This window comes from Trichechus manatus, unplaced genomic scaffold (assembly GCF_000243295.1).
Source record: "Trichechus manatus latirostris isolate Lorelei unplaced genomic scaffold, TriManLat1.0 scaffold00068, whole genome shotgun sequence".
NCBI lineage: Eukaryota > Metazoa > Chordata > Mammalia > Sirenia > Trichechidae > Trichechus > Trichechus manatus.
The window spans coordinates 636,120-660,029 of NW_004444004.1; the positions used below are offsets into that span (position 1 = coordinate 636,120).

At 37.6% G+C, this 23,910-nt stretch overlaps 1 protein-coding gene across 1 annotated transcript in view; it reads right to left on the minus strand.

Moving 5' to 3' along the window:
* The window catches only part of NUP62CL (nucleoporin 62 C-terminal like), a 67,763-nt gene extending 45,813 nt beyond the window's left edge, over positions 1–21,950 (minus strand). The window contains exons 1-5 of the mRNA XM_023734436.1: positions 21,779–21,950; positions 13,668–13,824; positions 6,185–6,335; positions 5,878–5,927; positions 5,389–5,523 (exon numbers count right to left, since the gene is read on the minus strand). Coding sequence (XP_023590204.1) covers positions 5,389–5,523; positions 5,878–5,927; positions 6,185–6,335; positions 13,668–13,824; positions 21,779–21,950 — 665 coding nt within the window. The remainder of the gene's footprint in view (positions 1–5,388; positions 5,524–5,877; positions 5,928–6,184; positions 6,336–13,667; positions 13,825–21,778) is intronic.
* Between the last annotated feature and the right edge of the window lie 1,960 nt (positions 21,951–23,910).

Genomic DNA, 23,910 nt, shown 5'->3' on the forward strand with positions numbered 1-23,910 from the left:
GTTATTTCTCTCATTTATTGATTGTAGATTTGTTTGTTTCGTCCCTCCGTTTGCTGGTCTCCGACAGAAGTCCAAGATGGTGGATCCGCGCTGCGTTAGCTGGTAGGGGACCTCTGCATGAATCTATCCTCGCTCTCCGTTCTCTGTCAGGTTTCTCATTCCATTTGGTGCTTGGCTGAGTTCTTTATCTCTTCATTTGCTGTTTTAGGGTTTCAGGATTGTTGTATTCTCTGTTTGCCTTAGTGTTTCGGATCTTTGCGGTGGAGGGACGGCGTGGTGCTTCTGTCTAGAGCACCATTTTGCCGGAACTCTCCAAAGGGATGCTTTTTAAGGGTCAAAATACACCCACAGAAAGTTTAGATATATATGAAAAGTTATTTAGTGTTATCAGTGCTCATTAAGTGCTGAGAGATCTTCAAAGATCTTGAATACACACATTTTCAAGTTAAAATCTTATATAAACATACTCCACCATCCAACAAAGGATATTCTGACAAATGAGATTCACAATAACCAAAGGCAGATAAATTTGCTAAGATCACAACAAATTAATTTTTATTGTTGTTAGGTGCCGTCGAGTTGATTCAAGCTCATAGTGATCCTATGTACAACTGAATGAAACACTGCCCGGTCCTGCACTTATCCTCACAGTCATTTTTATGCTTGAACCCATCGTTGCAGCCCCTGTGTCAATCCATCTCATTGAGGGTCTTCCCCTTTTTCACTGACCACCTACTTTACCAAGCATGATGTCCTTCTCCAGGGAGTGATCTTTACTGATAACATGTCCAAAGTATGTGAGATGAAGTCTTACCATCCTTGCTTCTAATGAACATTCTGGCTGTCCTTCTTCCAAGACAGATTGGTCGTTCGTTCTTTTGGCGGTCCACAGTGTATTCAGTATTCTTTGCCAACACCATCATAATTCAAAGTCATCAATTCTTTGGTCTTCCTTATTCACTACCCAGCTTTCTCATGCATATGATGCGATTGAAAATACCATGGCTTGGGCCAGGCGCACTTTAGTCTTCAAGGTGATGTCTTTGCTTTTTAACACTTTAAAGAGGTCTTTTGCAGCAGATTTGCCCAATGCAATATGTCATTTGATTTCTTGACTGCTGCTTCCATTGGCATTGACTGTAGATCAAAGTAAAATGAAATCTTTAGCAACTGAAATCTTTTCTTCATTTATCATCATGTTACTTATTGGCCCAGTTGTGAGAAGTTTTGTTTTCTTTATGTTAATCCATACTGAAGGCTGTGGTCTTTGATCTTCATCAGTAAGTGCTTCAAGTCCTCTTTACTTTCAGCAAGCAAGGCTGTGTCATCTGCATATCACAGGTTGTTAATGAGTCTTCCTCCAATCCTGATGCCGCGTTCTTCTTCACGTAGACCAGCTTCTTGGATTATTTGTTCATCATACAGATTGAATAAGTATGGTGAAAGGATACAACCCTGACTTTAAACCATACAGTATCCCCTTTTTCTGTTCGAATGATTGCCTCTTGATCTATGTAGAGGTTCCTCAGGAACACAATTAAGTGTTCTGGAATTCCCATTTGTCACAATGTTATCCATAATTTGTTATGATCCACACAGTCGAATGCCTTTGCATAGTCAATAAAACACGGGTAAACATCTTTCTGGTATTCTCTGCTTTCAGCCAGGATCCACCTGACATCAGCAATGATATCCCTGGTTCCACATCCTCTTCTGAATCTGACCTTAATTTCTGGCAGTTCCCTGTCAATATACTGCTGCAACTGCTTTTGAATGATCTTCTGCAAAATTTTACTGGCATGTGATATTAATGATATTGTTCGATGATTTCTACATTCGGTTGGATCACCTTTCTTTGGAACAAGCATAAATATGGATCTCTTCCAGTCGGTTGGCCAGGTAGCTGTCTTCCAAATTTCTTGGCATAGATGAGTGAGCACTCCAGTGCTGCACCCATTTGTTGAAACATTTCAATTGGTATTCTGTCAATTCCTGGAGCCTTGTTTTTCACCAGGGTCTTCAGTGCAGCTTGGACTTCTTCCTTCAGTACCATTGGTTCTTGATGGTATGCTACTTCCTGAAATGGCTGAACGTTGACCAATTCTTTTTGGTATAGTGACTCTGTATATTCCTTCCATCTTCTTTTGATGTTTCCTGCGTCGTTCAGTATTTTGCCAATAAAATCCTTCACTACTGCAACTTGAGGCTTGAATTTTTTCTTCAGTTCTTTCAGCTTGAGAAACACCGAGCGTGTTCTTCCCTTTTGGTTTTCTAACTCCAGGTCTTTGCCATGTCATTATAATATTTTACTTTGTCTTCTCGAGCCACACTTTGAAATCTTCCATTTAGCTCTTTTCCTTCATTGTTTCTTCCATTTGCTTTAGCTACTTGATGTTCAAGAGCAAGTTTCAGAGTCTCTTCTGACATTCATTTTGGTCTTTTCTTTCTTTACTGTCTTTAATGACCTCTTGCTTTCTTCATGTATGATGTCCTTGATGTCATCCCACAACTTGCCTGGTCTTCAGTCATTAGTTTTCAATGCATCAAATCAATTCTTGAGATGGTCTCTAAATTCAGGCAGGATATACTCAAGGTCGTACTTTGGCTCTTGTGGACTTGTTTCAATTTTCTTCAGCTTCAGCTTGAACTGGCACATGAGCAATTGATGGTCTGTTCCACAGTCGGCCCCTGGCTTTGTTCTGACTGATGATACTCAGCTTTCCCATCGTTTCTTTCCACGGGTGTAGTCGATTTGATCCCTGTGTATTCTAGCCAGCGAGGTCCAGGTGTATAGTCACCATTTATGCTGTTGAAAAAAAAGTATTTGTAATGAAGAAGTCATTGGCCTTGCAAAATTCTATTATGTTATCTCCAGCATCATTTCTATCACCAAGGCCATACTTTCCAACTACTGATCCTCCTTCTTTGTTTCCAACTTTCATATTCCAATCACCAGTAATTATCAATGCATCACGATTGCATGTTTGATCAATTTCAGACTGTAGAAGTTTGTAAAAATCTTCAATTTCTTCATCTGTGGCCTTAGTGGTTAGTGCATAAATTTGAATAATAGTCGTATTAACTGGTCTTCCTTGTAAGCATATGGATTTTATCCTATCACTGACAGCACTGCACTTCAGGGTAGATCTTGAAATGTTCTTTTTGATGATGAATGCAATGTCATTCCTCTTCAATTTTCAATCCCAGTATAGTAGACCATATGATTGTCTGATTCCAAATGGCCAATACCAGTCCATTTCAGCTCACTAATGCCTAGGATATTGATGTTTATGCGTTCCATTTCATTTTTGATGATTTCTAATTTTCCTAGATTCATACTTTGTACATTCCACCTTCTGATTATTAATGGGTGTTTGCAGCTGTTTCTTCTCATTTTGAATCAGCAAATGAAGCTCCCAAAAGCTTGACTTCATCCACGTCATTAAGCTTGACTCTACTTTGAGGAGGCAGCTCTTCCCTAGTCGTCTTTTGAGTGCCTTCCAACCTGAGGGGCTCATCTTCCGGCACTATATCAGACAATATTCTGCTGCTATTCATAAGGTTCTCACTGGCTAATTCTTTTCAGAAGTAGACAGCTTGGTCCATCTTCTTAGTCTGTCTTAGTCTGGAAGCTCAGCTGAAACCTGTCCACCACGGGTGACTCTGCTGGTATCTGGATACCAGTGGCATAGCTTCCAGCATCACAGCAACATGCAAGCCCCCACAGTACAACAAACTGACAGACGCATGAGGGACAAATTAATTAGTTGCCTAAAATGCTCAAGATTTCCACCCAAATTTACATTCTATCATTTTTTTACTATTTTTACACACACACACACAAAACACATACAATATCAATCTTAATGTTTATGAAAATTAATGTTATTAGAGGCTATTTGAACAGTAATACCTATAAAGATTACAGGATGCAATTAGATTTACTAATATCTATCTGCCGCCTTTCTGTTGGAAACCCTGGTGGCATAATAGTTAAGAGCTATGGCTGCTAACCAAAAGGTCAGCAGTTCAAATCTACTAGGCGCTCTTTGGAAACTCTATGGGGCAGTTCTACTCTGTCCTTTAGTGTCGCTATGAGTTGCAATCGACTTGACGGCAGCAGGTTTATGGGCCTTTCTATTCCATAGTACTTATATATAATTGGTGGCCTGGACTGTTGAAGATTCTGGTGAAGATTCCATTACAGCATAAATGTGACTACAAAAGAGTGGATGGAAAAGAATTAATGTTTCAAGGATTTCTTCAAACTCCCATTAGGATCTCATGGCCAACATTTAATTCCATATGCTTCAGGAAAAAAAAAAGATAGAATGCATCGAAAGCAACTGGAAGAAAATAAAGATTCAGAAAGGCTGAAATACAAAAGCAGAAACAGAACTAGGGTCAGGAGAGTTCAGCTATACTTATCCCATTTGATGCCTCAACAAAAAAAGTTAACTTGTAAGTCTTTCAAAAATATACTCAGTCTTAACTCACTAATAAGCCATTAATAAAACGAGTCTGATTTAGTCTCAGTCTTGTTTATGTAGCACATTCACACAAGTTCCTCTAACACTGTAATTCGGCCTGATTACCAAATCTCAATTCTAGAGAGAGAAAGTTACTGTAGGAACATTGGCAGTGTATCAACTGAAGGTAAAAACTGAATAATACACAAATAAAATATATCTAGTCTAAGACATTGCCAACATCATTTGATTTTTTAAAGCTATGCAGTTTGCCCCCAGATAAATTGCTTTCAAAATAGCAACTCATTTATCACTAAAGCAATTACATGAACTAGAAGAGTCAATATAAATGGAACATAAATATTCCACAAAACCATGACATTACAGACATAAAATTTGTATTTCTAATTTAAGAACAAATTTGACAAATATAAAAACTTTGCAGTGGTCGTGTACCATATTGTTATGCAAATGCCTTTTATGTTTCTTTGCCAACTGTGCCCTCCTCCCCAAGAGGTATTTTCATAAGCACACTATGCTAATTTTTTTACAGCAACATGTAAAGAAAAATTGCCATAGCAGCGCTTATGAAAATATCTCACGGGGGGAGGGCACGGTTAGCAAACAAACATAGAAGGCACACGTTATTTGCGCAAAAATACAGTATAAGCTTGAGATTAATAGTATTGTACAAAATGCTATATAATAAAATTGCCAGAATGATAATTTGATTTTCAAGCATCCAGAAAAGATAAACAGAACATAATCAAACAGGTTGATAAATATCAACTATGAGACCTTGTCCTTTCCTACCAATTTTTATTCCATGACTTCCAATTCAGTTTTTTCCCTCTTTTTTGGAATGCTGTCATTATAGTTAAGTTTTATCCCATTCTTCCATCTTTATACAGTTACTCACGTCCTCTCACGCTCCTCATCAGCATGTTGCAGATAGACAGACCCACTCTGATCCTTCACAGACTCCTCTAATGGGATCAACAGATCTTCTAGTTCTTTCTGCTGTGACAGGATAAAATCCAATTCTTGTTCCAACCTGAATAAATCAAGTCATCAGAAGAGCAGATGAAAGAAACTTGGAGTGGCAAAATAAATGCCAGTAAACTACCAAAACCAAACCCATTGCCACTGAGTTGATTCCAACTCTCAGTGACCCTACAGGACAGAGTAGAACTGCCCCATGGGGTTTCCAAGGCTATAAATCTTGACGGAAGCAGACCGCCACATCTTTCTCCTGCAGAATGGCTGGTGGGTTTGAACCACTGACCTTTCAGTTAGCAGCTGAGTACTTAACCACTGCACCACCAAGGTTCCTTCAATAAACTATGTCAAAAAAAAATGGACAAAGAGATCTTTAATCTTACAACCTAGAAAATCAAAGAGCTTCTACCTTTTCTGATCCAGTTTCACTTTTTCCACTTCTCCATGTAAAGTAATAATCTATAAAGAAAAGTAAGAATACAGTAATGTAAATAATTAAATGTATATTATAATTTTAGAGCAATATAAATTTTCTCAAACACACTTCAAATATGAAATATTTTCTAATTCAGGGCACTTAATACCAAAGAAAATATTTTTTGAGTTGATAACCAGGACTGGAATAGAAAAATAACCATTCAATACAGGTGTAGTTTCTTGTGTTAATCTAAAAATACTTGTACAATGTAGGTTGAATAGTGAGACTATCTTCTCACCTTCTCACCATTCTCAATCAATGTACGGTCCCAAGCATTGACCTGGGTGGCCTGGTGAAGAAAGTGTTTCTCATGCTCCTCTAGCTCAAGGTTCCACTTGTTTATCAGACCCTCCAGCTTACCGTATGTCATCACAGGAGTTACAATCGAACTAAAAAAGAAAAGAATACAGAGAACTGTGTATAGTATGATCATATTTTTATTTAAAAAGCAACAACACCGTAGGATTTTGAGAAGAAAATGGCATGTGAGGAATACCTCAGACCCTCTCCCCAGCAAAACAACCATAAGTGGTGAAAATTATATATATAACAACAACAACAATAACAAAAAGACATTCAAAGGCTCTAGAAATTACCCTAAGGTAATACAGCAAATGAAGAAACATTTATTCAAGAAAACTTATGAAATCCCACTAAGAACAACAAAAGTCTGTGTCATTTGAGCCACAACCTGTTCCCTCCCTTGCCCACACCACCCTCCTCAACTCAGCATGATGGAAGCTCCATTCCAGGTGGGTGTGGCCAAAAAGACAGGACTAATTCTACCCAAAGCTCCCAGTCAAGGGCTAAGGTATCTCTCCAAGAGGGGAAAGTTACCAGGTATCTCTCCAAGAAGGGAAATGTACTTCTCATCCTCCCAGCTTCATATTACAAAGGCAATGAAGCCAAGAACTGGGGGCCCCCACCCTCCAACCAGTCTCTACTCTTAATAGGAAGTTTACCCAAGGCTCAGTAGGCTGAGAATACTGAGGTCCACATCCACCTTGTCCTATCATACACTTAGTGTAGAGTGTTTATTTGAAGAGGCAAGCTGAGAAGACCAGAGACTGTCATGCCCACCCAGCTCATAAAGCAGGTGTGTCATTTGGAGATTAGTGGGCAATTTTCTCAACTTCAGCTCCTAAGCATGGGCTCAAAGATTTTTCCCAGAAGAAAAGGTAGACCATAAGAACAGAGAGCTCCCAAGCCATCTCTAAACGACTGACTTCAGTTGGAACAGAGTGTGGGGAAGTCAAAGCTGAAGGACACTCTCAAAAACAATGGAGATTTTAAATGGTAAGCGATTAAGAGGAGGGTGGTAGCTCCATGAGAGCAACAAGCTAAACCATAGCCAAGATAGTTTACCAGAAAGAAACAAGGAAAGAGAAAGCTAAAAAGAGCATCCCCCCAAGGTCAGAACAAACCTCAAACACTGACCTCAAAAACTACCCCTGCAAAGGGGCTCAAATTTAATTGGATCAGAACACAGAGTAATTTACATCTCAGGACATTGTCAAAAACCATAAAGAAATCAACCAGCAATTAGTGAAGCCTAACAGTTGAGTATAATACCAAACAAAGCAGACAGCTTAACAGAGAGAACAGGGGATGAGACAGTCAAAGAGAGTCCTGCTAAAACTACTTTCACTCCAGGGTGACTGTGTACATGCCCAGTGCTGCACTATCTTAGCAGTGAAATCAGAAGCTTCACACTCTGGGGGAAAAACAGCCCAGTCACATCAGTAACAAATAAACAAGAAAACAACAACAACAACAAGTCATGGAAGGGGGGATCAATATCCAGAGTCACTACAATATATTACCTAAAATGTCTACTTTTCAACAAAATATTATGAAACACGCAAAGAAACAGAAAACTGTGACCCATACAAAAGAAAAAAAATTAGGCAACAGAAATTGCCCATGAGATGGCCAAAAGACCTCAAAGCAGCCATTATAAATATGTTCAAAGAACTAAAAGAAGCTATATCTAAAGAAGCAAAGAAAAATATAATGAGAGTGTCTTATCAAATAGAGACTATAAATAAACAGAAATAATAAAACAGAATCAAATGAAATCCTGGAGTTGAAAAGTAACTGAATGAAAAATTCACTAGGGAGACTCAACAGTAGATTTGAACTGGCAGAAGAATCAGCAAACTTGAAGATATATCAGTAGAGATGATGCAATAAACACACACACACACACACACACACACACACACACACGGAAACGAATGAAGAAAAATGAACAGAGCCTCAGAGAAATGTGGGACACCATGAAGCACACCAATATACACATAATAGGAGTACCACAAAGAGAGGCAAGTGCCTGGGAAGTGCAAATGGTTAATGTACTTGGCTTCTAACCAAAAGGCTGGAGGTTTGAGTCTACCCAGAGGTGCCTCAGAAGAAAGGCCAGGCAATCTACTTTTGAAAAATCAGCCATTGAAAATACTATGGAACACAGTTCTACTCTGACACACATGGGGTTGCCAAGAGACGGGATTTATTTGACAACAACTGGTATACAAGGAGAAGAGAGAGAAAAAGGAACAGAGAAAAATATACAAAGACACAATGCCTGAAAACTTCCTGAATCTTATTAAAAAATTAAGTGCCACATCCAAGAAGCTCAATGAACTCCAGATAAGATAAATGCAAAGAAATCCATCCCAGATGTATTATAATGAAAATGCTAAAAGTCAAAGACAAAGAGAAAATCTTGAAAGCAATAGGAGAAAAACAATTCATAACCTACAAGGGAACCCCAATAAGATTAACAGCTGACTTCTCATCAGAAATTATGGAGGCCAGAAGGCAGTGGGATGACATATCCGAAGTGCTGAAAGAAAAAGATTGTTAACTAAGAATCTTATACCCAGTAAAAATATCTTTCAAAAATAAAGGTAAAATAAAGACATTTCCAGATAAACAATAACGTATAGAACTTGTCACTAGCAAATCTTCCTTATAAGAAATACTCGAAGGAATTCTTCAGGCTGAAAGCAAGTGACACCAGACAGTAATTTGAACCCAAAGGAAAAAATAAAACTTATGTAATTATATAATACAGTAAATGCATCTTTCACCCTCTTCTCTTATTTGATTTAAAAAAGTAATTATATAAAACAAAATGTATATAATTACATTGGTTGTACTTATAACATGCAGAAATGTAGTATACTTGATAATAACAGTACAAAGGAGTTTGGAGAGAGCAAAGCTGTATTAAAGAGATGACACCAGATGGTAACTCAGATCCACAAAAACAAAGGAAAAGAACTGTATTAGTTTCCTAGGACTGCCATAACAAAGTTTCCAAAAACTTGGATAGCATATGTCATAGATTGAATTGTGTCCCCCGCAAATATCTGTCAACTTGGCTAGGTCATGATTCCCAATATCGTATGATTGTCTACCATTTTGTAATCTGATGTGATTTCCCTATGTGTTATATACTCTATCACTATGATGTAACAAAATGGATTAGCAGCAGTTACACTGATGAGGCCTACAAGATTAGACAGGCCAGAAGGCAGTGGGATGACATATCCAAAAAATATGGTGAAAAAATCACTAATGCAATTAAACTGTTACAACAGAAAATATTCACTTAATGCAAAACAAAGCAGTAATGGAGGAACAGAGGAACAAAACATATAAAAAACAAATAGCAAAATGGAAAAAGTCCTTCCTTATCCGTAACTACATTAAATATAAATGGATTAAACAAGCCAATTAAAGGGCAAATATCAGCAGAATGGATTAAAAAAACATGATCCAACTATAATACCTACAGCAACCAATAAGAAAAATATACAAAGCGATACACTAAAAAATACTACAAATAGAACAATATGGAACTCTAAAAAATGTTAAAATACCCTACAGGAAAATATGAAAAAAGACAGAAGAACAAAAAACAGAAGTAGTAAACAAAAACAAATAATAAAAAGGCAGAATTAAGCCACGACACATTAATAATTACCTTAAATGTAAATGAGCTAAATACAATTAAAAAATCTTGGTAAAATGGATAAAGAATATGATCCAACAATATTCTGTCTCCAAGAAACTCATCTCAAATACAAGAACATAGATAGGTTGAAAGTAAAAGGATGGAAAAAGATACACCTTGCAATATCATTTTTTAAAAAGAATTGGTTATGTTAATATCAGATAACACAGACTTCAGAGAAAAGAAAATTACCAGAGACAAAAAGGGACTTTACATAATGATAAAGGAATCAACAAACCAGGAAGGCTAACAAATCCTAAATATACAGACCTCAAACAACAGAGCCTCCAAACACGTAAAGAAAAAACTGATAGAGTCAAAGGAAGAAACAGACAAATCCACAATTATACCTGGGGACTTCAGTAACTAATAGAACTACTAAACAGAAAAGCAGAAAGGATATAGAATCTGAAAACACAGTGAAGCAGCAGGATCTAACTGACATACAGGCAGTCCCCAGATTACAAATGAGTTCTGTTCCCAAGTCTGTCTTTCAGTTGAATTTGTATGTAAATCAGAACAGTTAGGTACAGTTCGTATCTAACATCAGTTAGTCAAATGTTTGTCTTATCATATAGTATATAGTGTACCTTTCTATGCATAAGAAACATTAAAGAAACACTTCCAGATACGCTAAAACATCTTTAACATAATAATACAGTAAAAATAATAATAAAGTTTTGATGCACGTCACAAAGTAGCACCCGTTTGTTATTACAAACCATTGTATGTACCCTGAATTTTTACTATAATAGACTTTATGGGGGTTGGTTTGTAAGCACGGGTTGTATGTAAGTCGGACATTTGTAACCTGGGGACTGCCTGTATATAGAACACTCAAAAGCAGAATACACAATTTCCAAGTGCTGTCTAGTGGATTCTGACTCCTGGTAACCCCATGTGTTACAGACTAGAACTGCTCCATAGGATTTTTTGGGTGTAATCATTATGGAAGCAGATCACCAGGCCTTTCTTCTGTGGTGCTGCGGGGTGAGTTCAAACCACCAACTTTTAAGTTAGTAGTTAAGCGCAAACCATTTGTACCACCCAGGGAACATAAGAGGATATGACCAAGAAAAAAAACCTGTTGTCGCTGAGTACATTCCAACTCATAGCGATCCTATGGGACAGAACAGAACTGTCCGTAGGGTTTCCAAGGAGCGGCTGATGGATTGGAACTGCCGACATTTTGGTTAGCCGCCGAACTCTTAACCACTGTGCCACCAGGGCTCCTTAAGAGGATATACTGATGGCAAATAAGCACATGAAAACATGTTCAACATCATTAACCACGAAGGAAATGTAAATTAAAACGCAATAAGGTATTACTACATGCATCAGGACTGGAGGAAAACTCATTAACAACCTGCAATAGGCAGATGACAATCTTGCTTGCTGAAAGCGAAAGGGTCTTGAAACACTGATGAAGATCAAAGACTACAGCCTTAGGTATGGATTACACCTCAACATAAAAAAAACAAAAATCCTCACAACTGGAACAATAAGGAACATCATGATAAATGGAGAAAAGATAGAAGTTGTCAAGCATTTCATTTTACTTGGATCTACGGTCAATGCCCATGGAAGCAGCAGTCAAGAAATCAAATGATGTATTGCATTGGGCAAATCTGCTGCAAAAGACCTCTTTCAAGTGTTAAAAAGCAAAGATGTCACTTAGAGGACTAAGGTACACCTGACCCAAGCCATGGTATTTTCAATCACCTCACATGCATGCAAAAGCTGGACAATGACTAGTAAGACCGAAGAAGAATTGATGCCTTTGAATTATGGTGTTGGCGAAGAATACTGAATATACCATGGACGGCTAGAAGAAGGAACAAATCTGTCTTGGAAGAAGTACTGCCAGGATGCTCCATAGAAGCTAGGATGGCGAGATTTGGTCTCATGTACTTTGGACATGTTATCAGGAGGGATCAGTCCCTGGAGAAGGACATCATGCTTGATAAAGTAGAGGGTCATCAAAAAAGAGGAAGACCCTCAATGAGATGGACTGACACAGTGGCTGCAACAATGGGATCAAACATAGCAACAACTGTGAGGATAGCGCAGGACCAGTCAGTCTTTCATTCTGTTGTACATGGGGTCGCTACAGTCAGAATTGACTGCAGGACACCAAACAACAATAACATATCTATCAGAATGGTTAAAATAAAAAATAGCAAAATTTATTAATAAACTAAACATGCAATGACCATACCACCCAGCAGCTGAACTGCTGGGCATACATCGCAGAGAAATGAGACTTAAGTTCATGAAAAACCTGTATACAAATGTTCATAGCAGCTTTATTCATAATAGCAAAAAACTGGAAACAACACAGATGTCCTTCAACAGGTGAATGGTTAAACGAACAGTAGTATATACGTAATACCATGGAATACTACCCCTAAATAAAAAAGAACAAATTATTGATGCATAAGACAACTTGGATGGATCTCAAGGTATTATGCTGAATGAAAAACGTCAATTCCAAAAGGTTACATACTGTATGATTGCATTTATACAACATTCTGGAAATGTCAAAAATATAGAAATGGACAACAGATAAGTTGTTGCCTGGGGTCAGGGAAAGGGGTGAGAGGGTGGATGGGGGAGGAAAAGTGTGGCTATAAAAGGGCAACAGGAAGGATTCTTGTGGTGATGGAAATTGTTCTATATCTTGACAGTATCAATGTCAATATCTTGGCTGTGATATCATATTACAGTATTCTACTATCATTGGGGAAACCTTGGTAAGGGGTATGCAGGATGTTTTTATATTATTTCTTATAACTATATGTGAATGTGCAATTATCTCAAATTAAAAAACAAACAAATATTAACAAAATTCTAACTCAAAAAAAAGAAAAGACTTACTGGTCTGACAGAGACTAGAGAAACTTCGAGAGTGTGGCCCTTGGACACCCTTTTAACTTAGTACTGAAGTCACTCCTGAGGTTCACCCTTCAGCCAAAGATTAGACAGGCTCGTAAAACAAAATCAGACTAAATGGGCACACCAGCCCAGGCGCAAGGATGAGACGGCAGGAGGGGACAGGAAAGCTGGTAATGGGGAACTCAAGGTCGAGAAGGGGAGTGGTGACATGTCATGGTGTTGGCAACCAATGTCACAAAACAATATGTGTATTAATTAACGAGAAACTAATTTGCTCTGTAAACCTTCATCTAAAGCATAATAAAAAAGAAAATAAATATTAAGGAGGAACATAATATAATATGTAAGAATACAGGCTCTGGAGCTCTTCTGTCTAAATTTTAATCCTGTCTCACCTATTACAAAGTGTGACCATGGGCAGGTTATAAAATTTCTATGTGTTCCAGTTTTCTCTCTATAAAATGGAAACACAAATAGTTCCTACTTCACAGGGTTATTGTGAGGATTAAATTATATAAAGTTTGTAAAGCATTTGTTATTTTGCTAAGCATATAGTAATTGTACAATAAATGTTAGCTATTGTTAGTAATAGTAATAATTGCATTATAATGGTATTCAGAAGGCAAAGCAGTGCTGTTGGTTGTTCGACTTCCTCAGCAACAGAAATTCTTTTTCCAACTGTTCTCTTGTCTCTAAGTCATTTATCTAACTTTGAAATACTATTCTAAAGCTATACAAGCAAACCATGCCTTGTACATGATAAATAAAATGAAATTCATGTGAATTGTCAAATAAATAGGCTTACTTAACAGTCCAAGTAGAAGGTACAGAAGTAACATTGACTGGAACAGTGTTATTAATCCCAGTTGATGTCAGTGGTTTTAGATTGAAGGTAAAGCCACTGGTGGTTGTAGTAGTGGTGGTGGTGGTGATAGTGGTGGTAGTAGTGGTTGAAGTTGTAGCTGAAAAATAAAATGCAACATGTTTGTAAGAAATGAGAAACTGATTTCATTTAGTCCTTGATCATTCAGATTAAAAACTCTAGAGGCATTTCTAAAATGTGAATTTGAATTCAAAGTCATGAATTTGAACTCAATGTTGTTGTAATATGAAGTAATATATGGCAGGCCAGGTATCTGAGTTAACCCTCCTGCTGAAAACTAAAAATCCTGGATAAATCCACAGAAAAATAAAACTTATAACCTAACCAGCTCTATAACCATTAAGAAAACTGAATCAATCCTCAAAAATCTTCCCATAAAGAAAACCCCAGGCCCAGATGATTTCACTGGTAAGTTCTAAACTTTTAAGGAAATACAAATTGCTATCTTACAAAAACCTTTGTACATCTATATCTTTGCATACTTACATGAATACATCCGTGTAATTAATTCCTAGAAATGAAATAGCTGGATCAAAGGGTCAGTATACTTTAAATTTTAATATATTTTGCCAAATTGTCCTAACCAAAAATATTTTGCCAATTTACATTCCTATCATTAGGGGAAAGTGCCTGTTTCTCTATATTCTAGCCAATATTAGTCATACATCTTTGCCAATCTAACAGGCAAAAGCCTCTCAAAGTTTTATCTATAACTCAGACTGCTCTCGTATGTGTTTTTTTCTGTTGTGCCCCTACTAGAATGCCTTACTTTCTATAAATAAAATCCTAAGTATACTTTATGGTCTACCTCAAATTCTTCCTTCCCCATGTTTATAGCCTACTTCTCTCCTAGTCATATTTATCTCTCACTTCTCTGAACTTCTGTAGCACTTTTGATTCTTACTACGCACTGAATACTTAAAGAACAATGCACAGGAAATTCTGGTTCTTCTTATAATTAATAAATACTGCTTCTGTAACAAGAAATTTTTATAAAACTATATTACAACATATGTAAAACATGTATAAAATTGCTTCCCCAATTAGGAATATTTTCAGGTTAATGGCTGCACTAAATAAGTATGTAAATCATGGTGCCTGACACATGTACCGCCTATTCTAAGGGAAATTGGTCTACCTCACTGCTGCTGAGGGAACAAGCTCAGATACTCTTTCTTTGTTCCAGATAACCCTGTCCTTTGCTCCTGGTTCACAGCTGATTGGTGGTTTATCTGAAGTAAGGGAAGCCATTCCATAGGCTAATAGCAGCCCATGATGTTCTGGCACAAAAAGCTCTACCCAAACATGAATAAGATGGTTAAGAATCTCATTTTCAAAAATTCAGAAATATGGAAAGAATCAGGCTGGAGTTAAAAATATGGAGGTATTTCCAGAAACATGGAAAGAATAAAACTACAAGCAGAAATATTTCCAGAAGTGTAGAAAGACTCAGAGAATACAGAAGAAGTTGAAAGGACTGTCAGAAGAAAAGACATGAAGTAGAATCAAGAGGCCATGAACAAGTTAAAATGGTAAGGCAGAAAAAGAGGTAAGGTTGTGGGAAGGAAAAAAAAAGAAGTAAACAAAGGGAGAGTAACTGAATTATGTTTATGCAATATTAGATTCAGGAGGTCCTTAAAGCTATCTTTATAACAACTCTTAAGTTTCAATTTCCTTAAGTACAGCAGCTAAAATGCCTGTATTTCCATAAGATTCCATTTTCCTTTTGGCCATAAGGATCCTCACAATAAATCCCTAATCTGTGTGTTAGCCTTTGTGAAGGTTAAATAAGTGCACAGAGGAAAATCATATATATATTTAAAATATATATATATCCCTGAAGTCACTATCATTCAGAACACTGGAGAGATTCCAGATTTGATCCAGTCTGGCATTCTTTACAGTCATGTCATTATGATCTTCATCTTAGAGAAAAATTTTATCTAAAAGGAAACCCTTCCCCTGAAATGCTGAGAATTAATGACACCACTAATGGATCCTCCCTTTACTGACTCATTCATTTAAATACTAAGTAACTACTGTATTCAAGACAGAAAATTAAAACAAAAAAAATTTTTTAAAGAGTACTTCTTATAAAGTAGCTTACCTTCATTGGGAGATGATATATTTTAAATAAAAGGTAATCTATAATTCCTGACATGGACAGATGTCCAAAGATGTATACTTAAGAGAAAAACATCAAATTCTAGGACTGTATATATATATATATATATATATATATAGCATGATCCAGTTTTATAAAACAAATAAATTTAATGTGCTTGCATATGTTTACAAGAAAGGCTGGAAAGATAAACACCAAACTATTCCCTCTAGAGGGATATATATATATATACACACACCTACATACATATATATATACACACACACACCGTATTTTTATACAAATAATGCATGCCTTCTATGTTTGTTTGCCAACTGCTCCCTCCTCCCGCAAGGTACTTTCTTAAGCGCGCTATGCTAATAAGGTAGTGGTCCATGGAATGGGTGATAAGAGATGGGCTAGTAGCAAGTGTATCACTTTGTAGGAAGGAATTGGAGACTTAGATAGATGAGTTTAAGCAAACTCACTACAGAACCTGCCAATTCATGTTACAATAGCTCAAACCCATGAATGAAAGAATCAGTACCTTCTTCTCTATTGTACGGGGGAAATTTATGTGTGTGTGTTTTATATTTTTTGCAAGTATAGTAATTAGTAAACTTCTCAAGAATACATAAATAAGTGGTGCACATCTCTGCTTAGGAATAATTATTTTAAGCTTAAAATGGCTTGACTTTTAGCTGCTGCTAGTTTGAATGAAGATTCATTTCAGCCCTAAGAAAACTTTTAAAAGTGAAAGCAAACAAGACTTCGCTAAAATGAAGTCTGACTTAAATGGCAGGTTTAATTAGCAACTGAGCCCTAATCACCCAGCTAACAATGTTGTCGTTGTTATTGTTGATAGGTGAGGTTGAGACAGTTCCGACACATAGCAACCCTATCTACAACTGAACGAAACACTGCCCGGTCCTATGCCATCCTCACAATCTTTGATATGTTTGAGCCCATTGTTTCAGCCACTGTGTCAATCCATCTTGTTGAGGGTCTTCCTCTTTTTTGCTGACCCTCTACTTTATCAAGCATGATATTCTTCTGCGACTGGTCCCTCCTGATAACATGTCCAAAGTACATGAGATGAAGTCTCACCATCCTCGCTTCTAAGGAGCATTCTGGCTGTGCTGCTTCCAAGACAGATTTGTTCATTCTTCTGGCAGTTCATGGTATATTCAATATTTTTCGCCAACACCATCATTCAAAGGCATCAATTCTTCTTCAATCTTCCTTATTCATTGTCCAGCTTTCACATGCTTATGAGGTGACTGAAAACACCATGACTTGGGTCAGGCGCACCTTAGTCCTCAAAGTAACATCTTTGCTTTTTAACACTTTAAAACGGTCTTTTGCAGCAGATTTGCCCAATGCAATGCGTCTTTTGATTTCTTGACTGCTGCTTCCATTGGCATTGACTGTAGATCCAAGTAAAATGAAATCCTCGACAACTTCAATCTATTCTCTGTTTATAATGATGTTGCTTATTGGTCCCATTGTGAAGATTTTTGTTTTCTTTATGTTGAGGTGCAATCCATACTGAAGGCTGTAATCTTTGATCTTCACCAGTTAAGTGTTTCAAGTCCTCTTCACTTTCAGCAAGCAAGGTTGCATCAGCTGTATATCGCAGGCTATTAATTAGTCTTCCTCCAATCCTGATGCTGTATTCTTCTTCATATAATCCAGGTTTTGGGATTATTTGCTCAGCATACAGACTGAATAAGTATGGTGAAAGATACAATCCTGATGCCTACCTTTCCTGATTTTAGATCACGCAGTATCCCCTTGCTCTGTTCAAACAATTGCTACTTAGTCTATCTACGGATTTGGCATGAGCACAGTTAAGTGTTCTGGAATACCCATTCTTCTCAACGTTACCCATAATTTGTTATGATCCACAAAGTTGAATGTCTCTGCTCAGTCAATAAAACACAGGTAAACATCCTTCTGGTATTCTCTGCTTTCAGCCAAAATTCATCTGACATCAGCAATGACATCACACATTTCAAGTTTTCTTCTGAATCTGGCTTGAGTTTGTGGTAGCTCTCTATCGATGTACTGTTGCAACCGTTTTCGAATTATCTTCAGTAAAATTTTACTTGCATGTGATATTAATGATACTGTTCGATAATTTCCACATTCTGCTGGATCACCTTTCTTTGAAATGGGCACAAATATGGATTTTTTCCAGTCAGTTGGCCAGGTAGCTGTCTTCTAAATTTCTTGGCAAGTAAGTGCTTCCAACATTGCTTCCGCCTGCTGAAACATCTCAATTGGTATTCTGTCAATTCCTGGAGCCTTGTTTTTTTGCCAATGTCTTCAGTGCAGCTTGAACTTCTTCCTTCAATACCACAGGTTCTTGATCATACGCTATCTCCTGAAATGGCTGAACGCCAACCAATTGCTTTTGGTACAGTGACTCTGTGTATTCCTTCCATCTTCTTTTGATGCTTCCTGCATCGTTCAATATTTTCCCCAACGAATCCTTCAGTATAGCAACTTGAGGCTTGAATTTATCCTTCGGTCTTCTTAGCTTGAAAAATGACAAGTATGTTCTTCCTTTTTGGTATTCTAACCCCAGGTGTTTGCACATTTCATTATACTTTACTTTGTCTTCTCGAGCTGTCCTTTGAAATCTTCTGTTCAGCTCTTTCACTTCATCATTTCTTCCTTTCGATTTAGCTACTCTACATTCAACAGCAAGTTTCAGAGTCTCTTCTGACATCCACTTTGATCTTTTCTTTCTTTCCTGTCTTTTTAACGACCTTTTCCTTTCTTCATGTATGATGTCCTTGATGTCATCCCATAACTCACCTGGTCTTTGGTCATTAGTGTTCAATGTGTCAAACGTATTTTTGAGATGGTCTGTAAATTCAGGTGGGATATACTCAAGGTCGTACTTTCGCTCATGTGGACTTGTTTTAATTTCCTTCAGCTTCAACTTGAACTTGCATACGAACAATTGATGGTCTGTTCCACAGTAGGCTCCTGGCCTTGTTCTGACTGATAATATTGAGCTTCTCCAAAATCTCCTTTCATAGGTGTAGTTGATTTGATTCCTGTGTATTCCATGTGGTGAGGTCCATGTGTATAGTCACCATTTATGTCGTTGAAAAAAGGTATTTGAAGTGAGTAAGTCATTGGTCTTACAAAATTCTGTCATGCAATCTCTTGCATCACTTCTATCACCAAGGCCATATTTTCCAACTACCGATCCTTCTTCTTTGTCTCCAACTTTCACATTCCAATCACTAGTGATTATCAGTGTATCTCGACTGCCTATTTGATCAATTTCAGACTGCAGAAAGAAGTTGGTAAAAATCTTCAATTTCTTCATCTTTGGCATTAGTGGTTGATGCATAAATTTAAATAATAGACATATTAACTGGCATGTGGATATTATCCTATTACCGATAGCAGTGTACTTCAGGATAGATCTTGAAATGTTCTTTTTGACAATGAATGCGTCGACATTTCTCTTCAATTTCTCATTCCTGGCATAGTAGACCATATGACTGTCTGATTCAAAATGGCCAATACCAATCCATGTTGGCTCACTAATACCTAGTGTGATCATTAATGTGTGTCAACTTGGCTGGAACATGATTCTCAGTGATTTGGCAGTTATGAAGTAGTTTGGCAGTCGTATACTGATATAATTACCTCCATGATGAGAACTTATACAATGTGATCACCTCCGTGACGGGATCTGCTGTGAGTAGCCAACCATTTGAAAGGAAGTTTCCTTGGGGCTGTAGCCTGCATCCACTATAGGTGGACTTTCTGGTAAAGCTCACTGGCATTTGCTCTGCTCTGGATCTTGCAGGTGGCTCCTATTCATCTGACCTCTGGTTCTTGGAACTTGAGCTAGCAGCTTACCTGCGAATTTGGGATTCGTCAGCCTCTGGAGTTTGTGAGCCAGCAGTCTGCCAGCTTATCTTCTTATCTTGGGATTTGTTGGCCTCTGCAGCCTGTGAGCCAGAGGTCTGTTGTCTGACCTGCCAATCTTGGTGCCACCAGCCCCTGCACCTATGTAAGTCAGGAGAAGCCTCCAGCCTGACCCACGGACTTGGGACTTTCCAGCCTCTACAACCGCATGAGCCAATTCCTTGATATAAATCTCTCCCTCTCTTTATATGTATGTATGTATATACAAATACACACACACACACACACACACACACACACACACATAAATATTAAGGATGCTTCACTGGTTTTTCTTCTCTACAGAACTCAGCCTAAGACACCTAGGATATGTATCTTCAAGCATTCCATTTCGTTTTTGACAACTTCACATTTTCCTAGATTCATACTGTGTACATTTCACATTGCAGTTGTTTCTTCTCATTTTGAGTCATGCCACACCAGCAAATGAAGGTCCTAAAAGCTTTACTCCATCCACATCATTAAAATTGACTCTACTTTGAGGAGGCAGCTATTCCCCAGTCATACTTTGAGTGCCTTCCAACCTCAGGGGCTCATCTTCCAGCACTATATCAGACAATGTTCCGCTGTTATTCATAATTTTCACTGGCCAGTTTTTTTAGAAGTAGATCCCCAGGTACTTCTACCTAGTCTGTCTCAGTCTGGAAGCTCCAATGAAACCTGTCCACCATGGGTGACCCTGCTGGTATTTGAAACATCAGTGGCATAGCTTCTAGCATCACAGCAACACACAAGCCACTACAGTACGACAAACTGACAGATGAATGGTGGAAGCTCACAATAGCTATAGGCAATGGGTTTCCAGGTTTTCTTCAACATACAACCTAAGTAGCTCCTAATCGGCAGAAACAAATTTACAGTAGGTCCAGAGACATTCTTGTAAGCAGCTTTACAAAAGGGTCAGCTTTGAACAGGAAATACAGGTCGAAATTTACATTAACTTTTAGAGAAAAAAATCTTTATCAGTATACAGGTAGTCCTCGACTTAGGACTGGATTCTATTCCAACGACTCTGTCATAAGTCAGTTCTAAAGTTAAGTCGAATACCTCATTTTTTTTTTTTTTTAGTTTTCATTATTATTGCCTTTTATTATCAGTATCTTTATAAATTGGATCTTTATCTGTCTTTGGGGATTGGAAACATTACATATAAACTCACAGATATATTTTATTACATACATACATAAAAAAGGACACAAATCATAAAAATTTACTCCAATGAAGAAGAGTTGGGTGATGTTGGCATTTTGTCCATTACAGTAATAACTCCACTTGTGGAAGGTTCTGGATCATCTGGATTATCTCTGGGAATGGGGATCATGTTTCTAGTCAGAAAATTACTGAGAGTTGTCTGTTTTGTCCTTTTCGTTTTTTCTTCACATATTTCTCGGTAACATCTCACTCCTTCCCAAATCTGCCTGTTGACGTCAGCAAAGCAATCGGCATTTGGGTCCATGTTTTCAAGAAACTGAAGCCCCTGATTTAGTTTAGAAAACTGTATCTATATGGCAGTGTTTTGAATAGTAAATCATAAAATTGAACATCTGCGGGTGAATACCTGAGAATAATATCAGAAAAAATACACGCTGCAACATTGTACGTAGTACATATTACTAATGATAAGATGTATGAAAAAAAATAGGATGATCATTAGTGTGATTCATTATAATTCGATATGTAGTAAGTAGTGGACTATCTGTACATATTAAGTTAATGTAAACATTATAATCAATAATAAAAAAAATTCCAAAGTTGGTAACAATCTGATAGTTTTGACTGTAGCCATCTAAAAGAAGTAGTATCATCAATATTAACTGTCTCATTCTTACTCTGTGGCAATCATCTACATTCATGTACCTTTTAGATACTCTGATGAAATGGTCAAAACCTACTTAGTACTAGAAACTATCATCTATTTGCTGCTTGTTATGTAGTATATTTCACACACACCCCAATAATTCCAAAATCTTACTAGATGCAGTAGAAGCTGCTCCATTTGCTCCAGGGAATTTTAATCCAAATCTCAAAGTTATACCACCAAGTGTTCCAGCTGAAAATGTTGGGGCACCAACTGCAGAGAACAACACAGTATTACCTATTAACTTTTTAACAACAGTGAGGAATTTATATGGAATTATTTTCATCTGATCACTCCTTTAGAAACTTTTGGTTAAACTTCAAAAAACTATGGTCAATCCATTTATATGAAATGTCCAGAAAAGGTAAATGTATGGAGGCAGATTGCTAGTTGTTTGGGACTAAAGGATCTTATTGGGACAATGGAAATGTTCTAAAACTGGATATGGTAGTGGCTACATAATTCAGTGATTTTACTAAAAATCTTTGAATTCTACACTTAAAATAAGTGCATTTTATGACATATAAATTATTCCTCATTAAAGATAATTTTAAAAAACACTATCGTCAAAATTTCTTTTCATCTTGTAGGTAAGGACATCAAAGAAAGGAAGGGAAAAAATGCCTGTCAAAGGCTAGAGAGCAAGTCTTTGATTGAATATGGAATTCAAGAATTTTACTCTGAACCTCAGATATGGTCATATTCATAAAATCTATCATAGTTGAGAAGATATTGCTCACATATATCAAAAAGTTTCCAGAATCACAGTCATGTCTCAAAATTCAAGTCTACTTCGTAGAAAATGCAACTCGTGTGATAACCAGCAAGTTTTTTTATTGTTGTAGTTTAAATGAAGTTTACATTTCAAGTTAGTCTCCCATACACAAATTTATACATACATTGTTATATAACCCTAATTGCTCTCCCCATACTGCGACAGCACACTCCTCCTTTCCACCCCTGATTCCCCATGTACATTCAACCAGCTCCTAACCCTGTCTGCCTTCCCATCTCACCTCCGGACAGAAGCTACCCATTTAGTCTCTTGTATCTACTTGAGCTAAGAGGCACACTCCTCACGAGTATCACTTTATGTCCCACAGTCCAGTCCAATCCCTGTCTGAAGAGGTGGCCTCGGAAATTGTTTTAGTTCTGGGCTGATAGAGAATCCGGGGGCCATGCTTTCCAGGGTTCCTCCAGTCTCAGGCAGACCATTAAGTCTGGTCTTCTTACCAGAATTTGAGTTCTGCACCACACCTTTCTCCTGCTCCATCAGGGACTCTCTGTTGTGTTCCTGTCAGGGTGGTCATTGGTGGCAGCCGGGTACCATCTAGTTCTTATGGTCTCAGGCTGATGAATTCTCTGGTTTATGTGGCCCTTTCAGTCTCTTAGGCTAATACTTACCTTGTGTCTTTGGTGTTCTTCATTCTCCTTTACTCCAGTGGTTGAGACCAATTGATGCATCTTAGATGGCCACTTGCAAGCTTTTAAGACCCCAGATGCCACTCACCAAAGTAGGATGCAGAACATTTTCTTAATAAGCTTTGTTATGCCAATTGACCTAGATGCCCCCTGAAAGCATGGTCCTCAGATCCCTAACCCTGCTACTCTGTCCCTCAAAGTGTTTGACTGTATTCAGGAAACTTCTTAGCTTTGGTTTAGTCCAGTTGTGCTGACTTCCCCTGTAGTGTGTGCTGCCCTTCCCTTCACCTGAGGTGATTCTTATCTACTATCTAATTAGTAAATAACCCTAACCCTCCCTCCCCACCCTCGTAACCATCAAATGTTTTCTTCTGTATTTAAACCTTTTCTTGAGTTCTTATAATAGTTGTCTTATACAGTATTTGTCCTTCTGTGACTGACTAAATTCACTCAGCATAATGACCTCCAGATTCCTCCATGTTATAAGATGTTTCACAGCTTCATCATTGTTCTTTATTGTTGCATAGTATCCCATTGTGTGGGATAATTTGTTTATCCATTTGTCCATTGATGGGCGTCTAGGCGGTTTCCATCTTTTTGCTATTGTCAACAGTGCTGCAATGAACATGGGTGTGCATATATCTATTCATGTAATGGCTCTTATTTCTCTAGGATATATTCCAAGGAGCGGGATAGCTGGATTGTATGGTACTTCTATTTCAAGCTTTTTAAGGAAGCGCCAAATCGATTTCCAAAGTGGTTGTACCATTTTACATTCCCACCAACAGTGTATAAGTGTTCCAGTCTCTCCACAACCTCTCCAG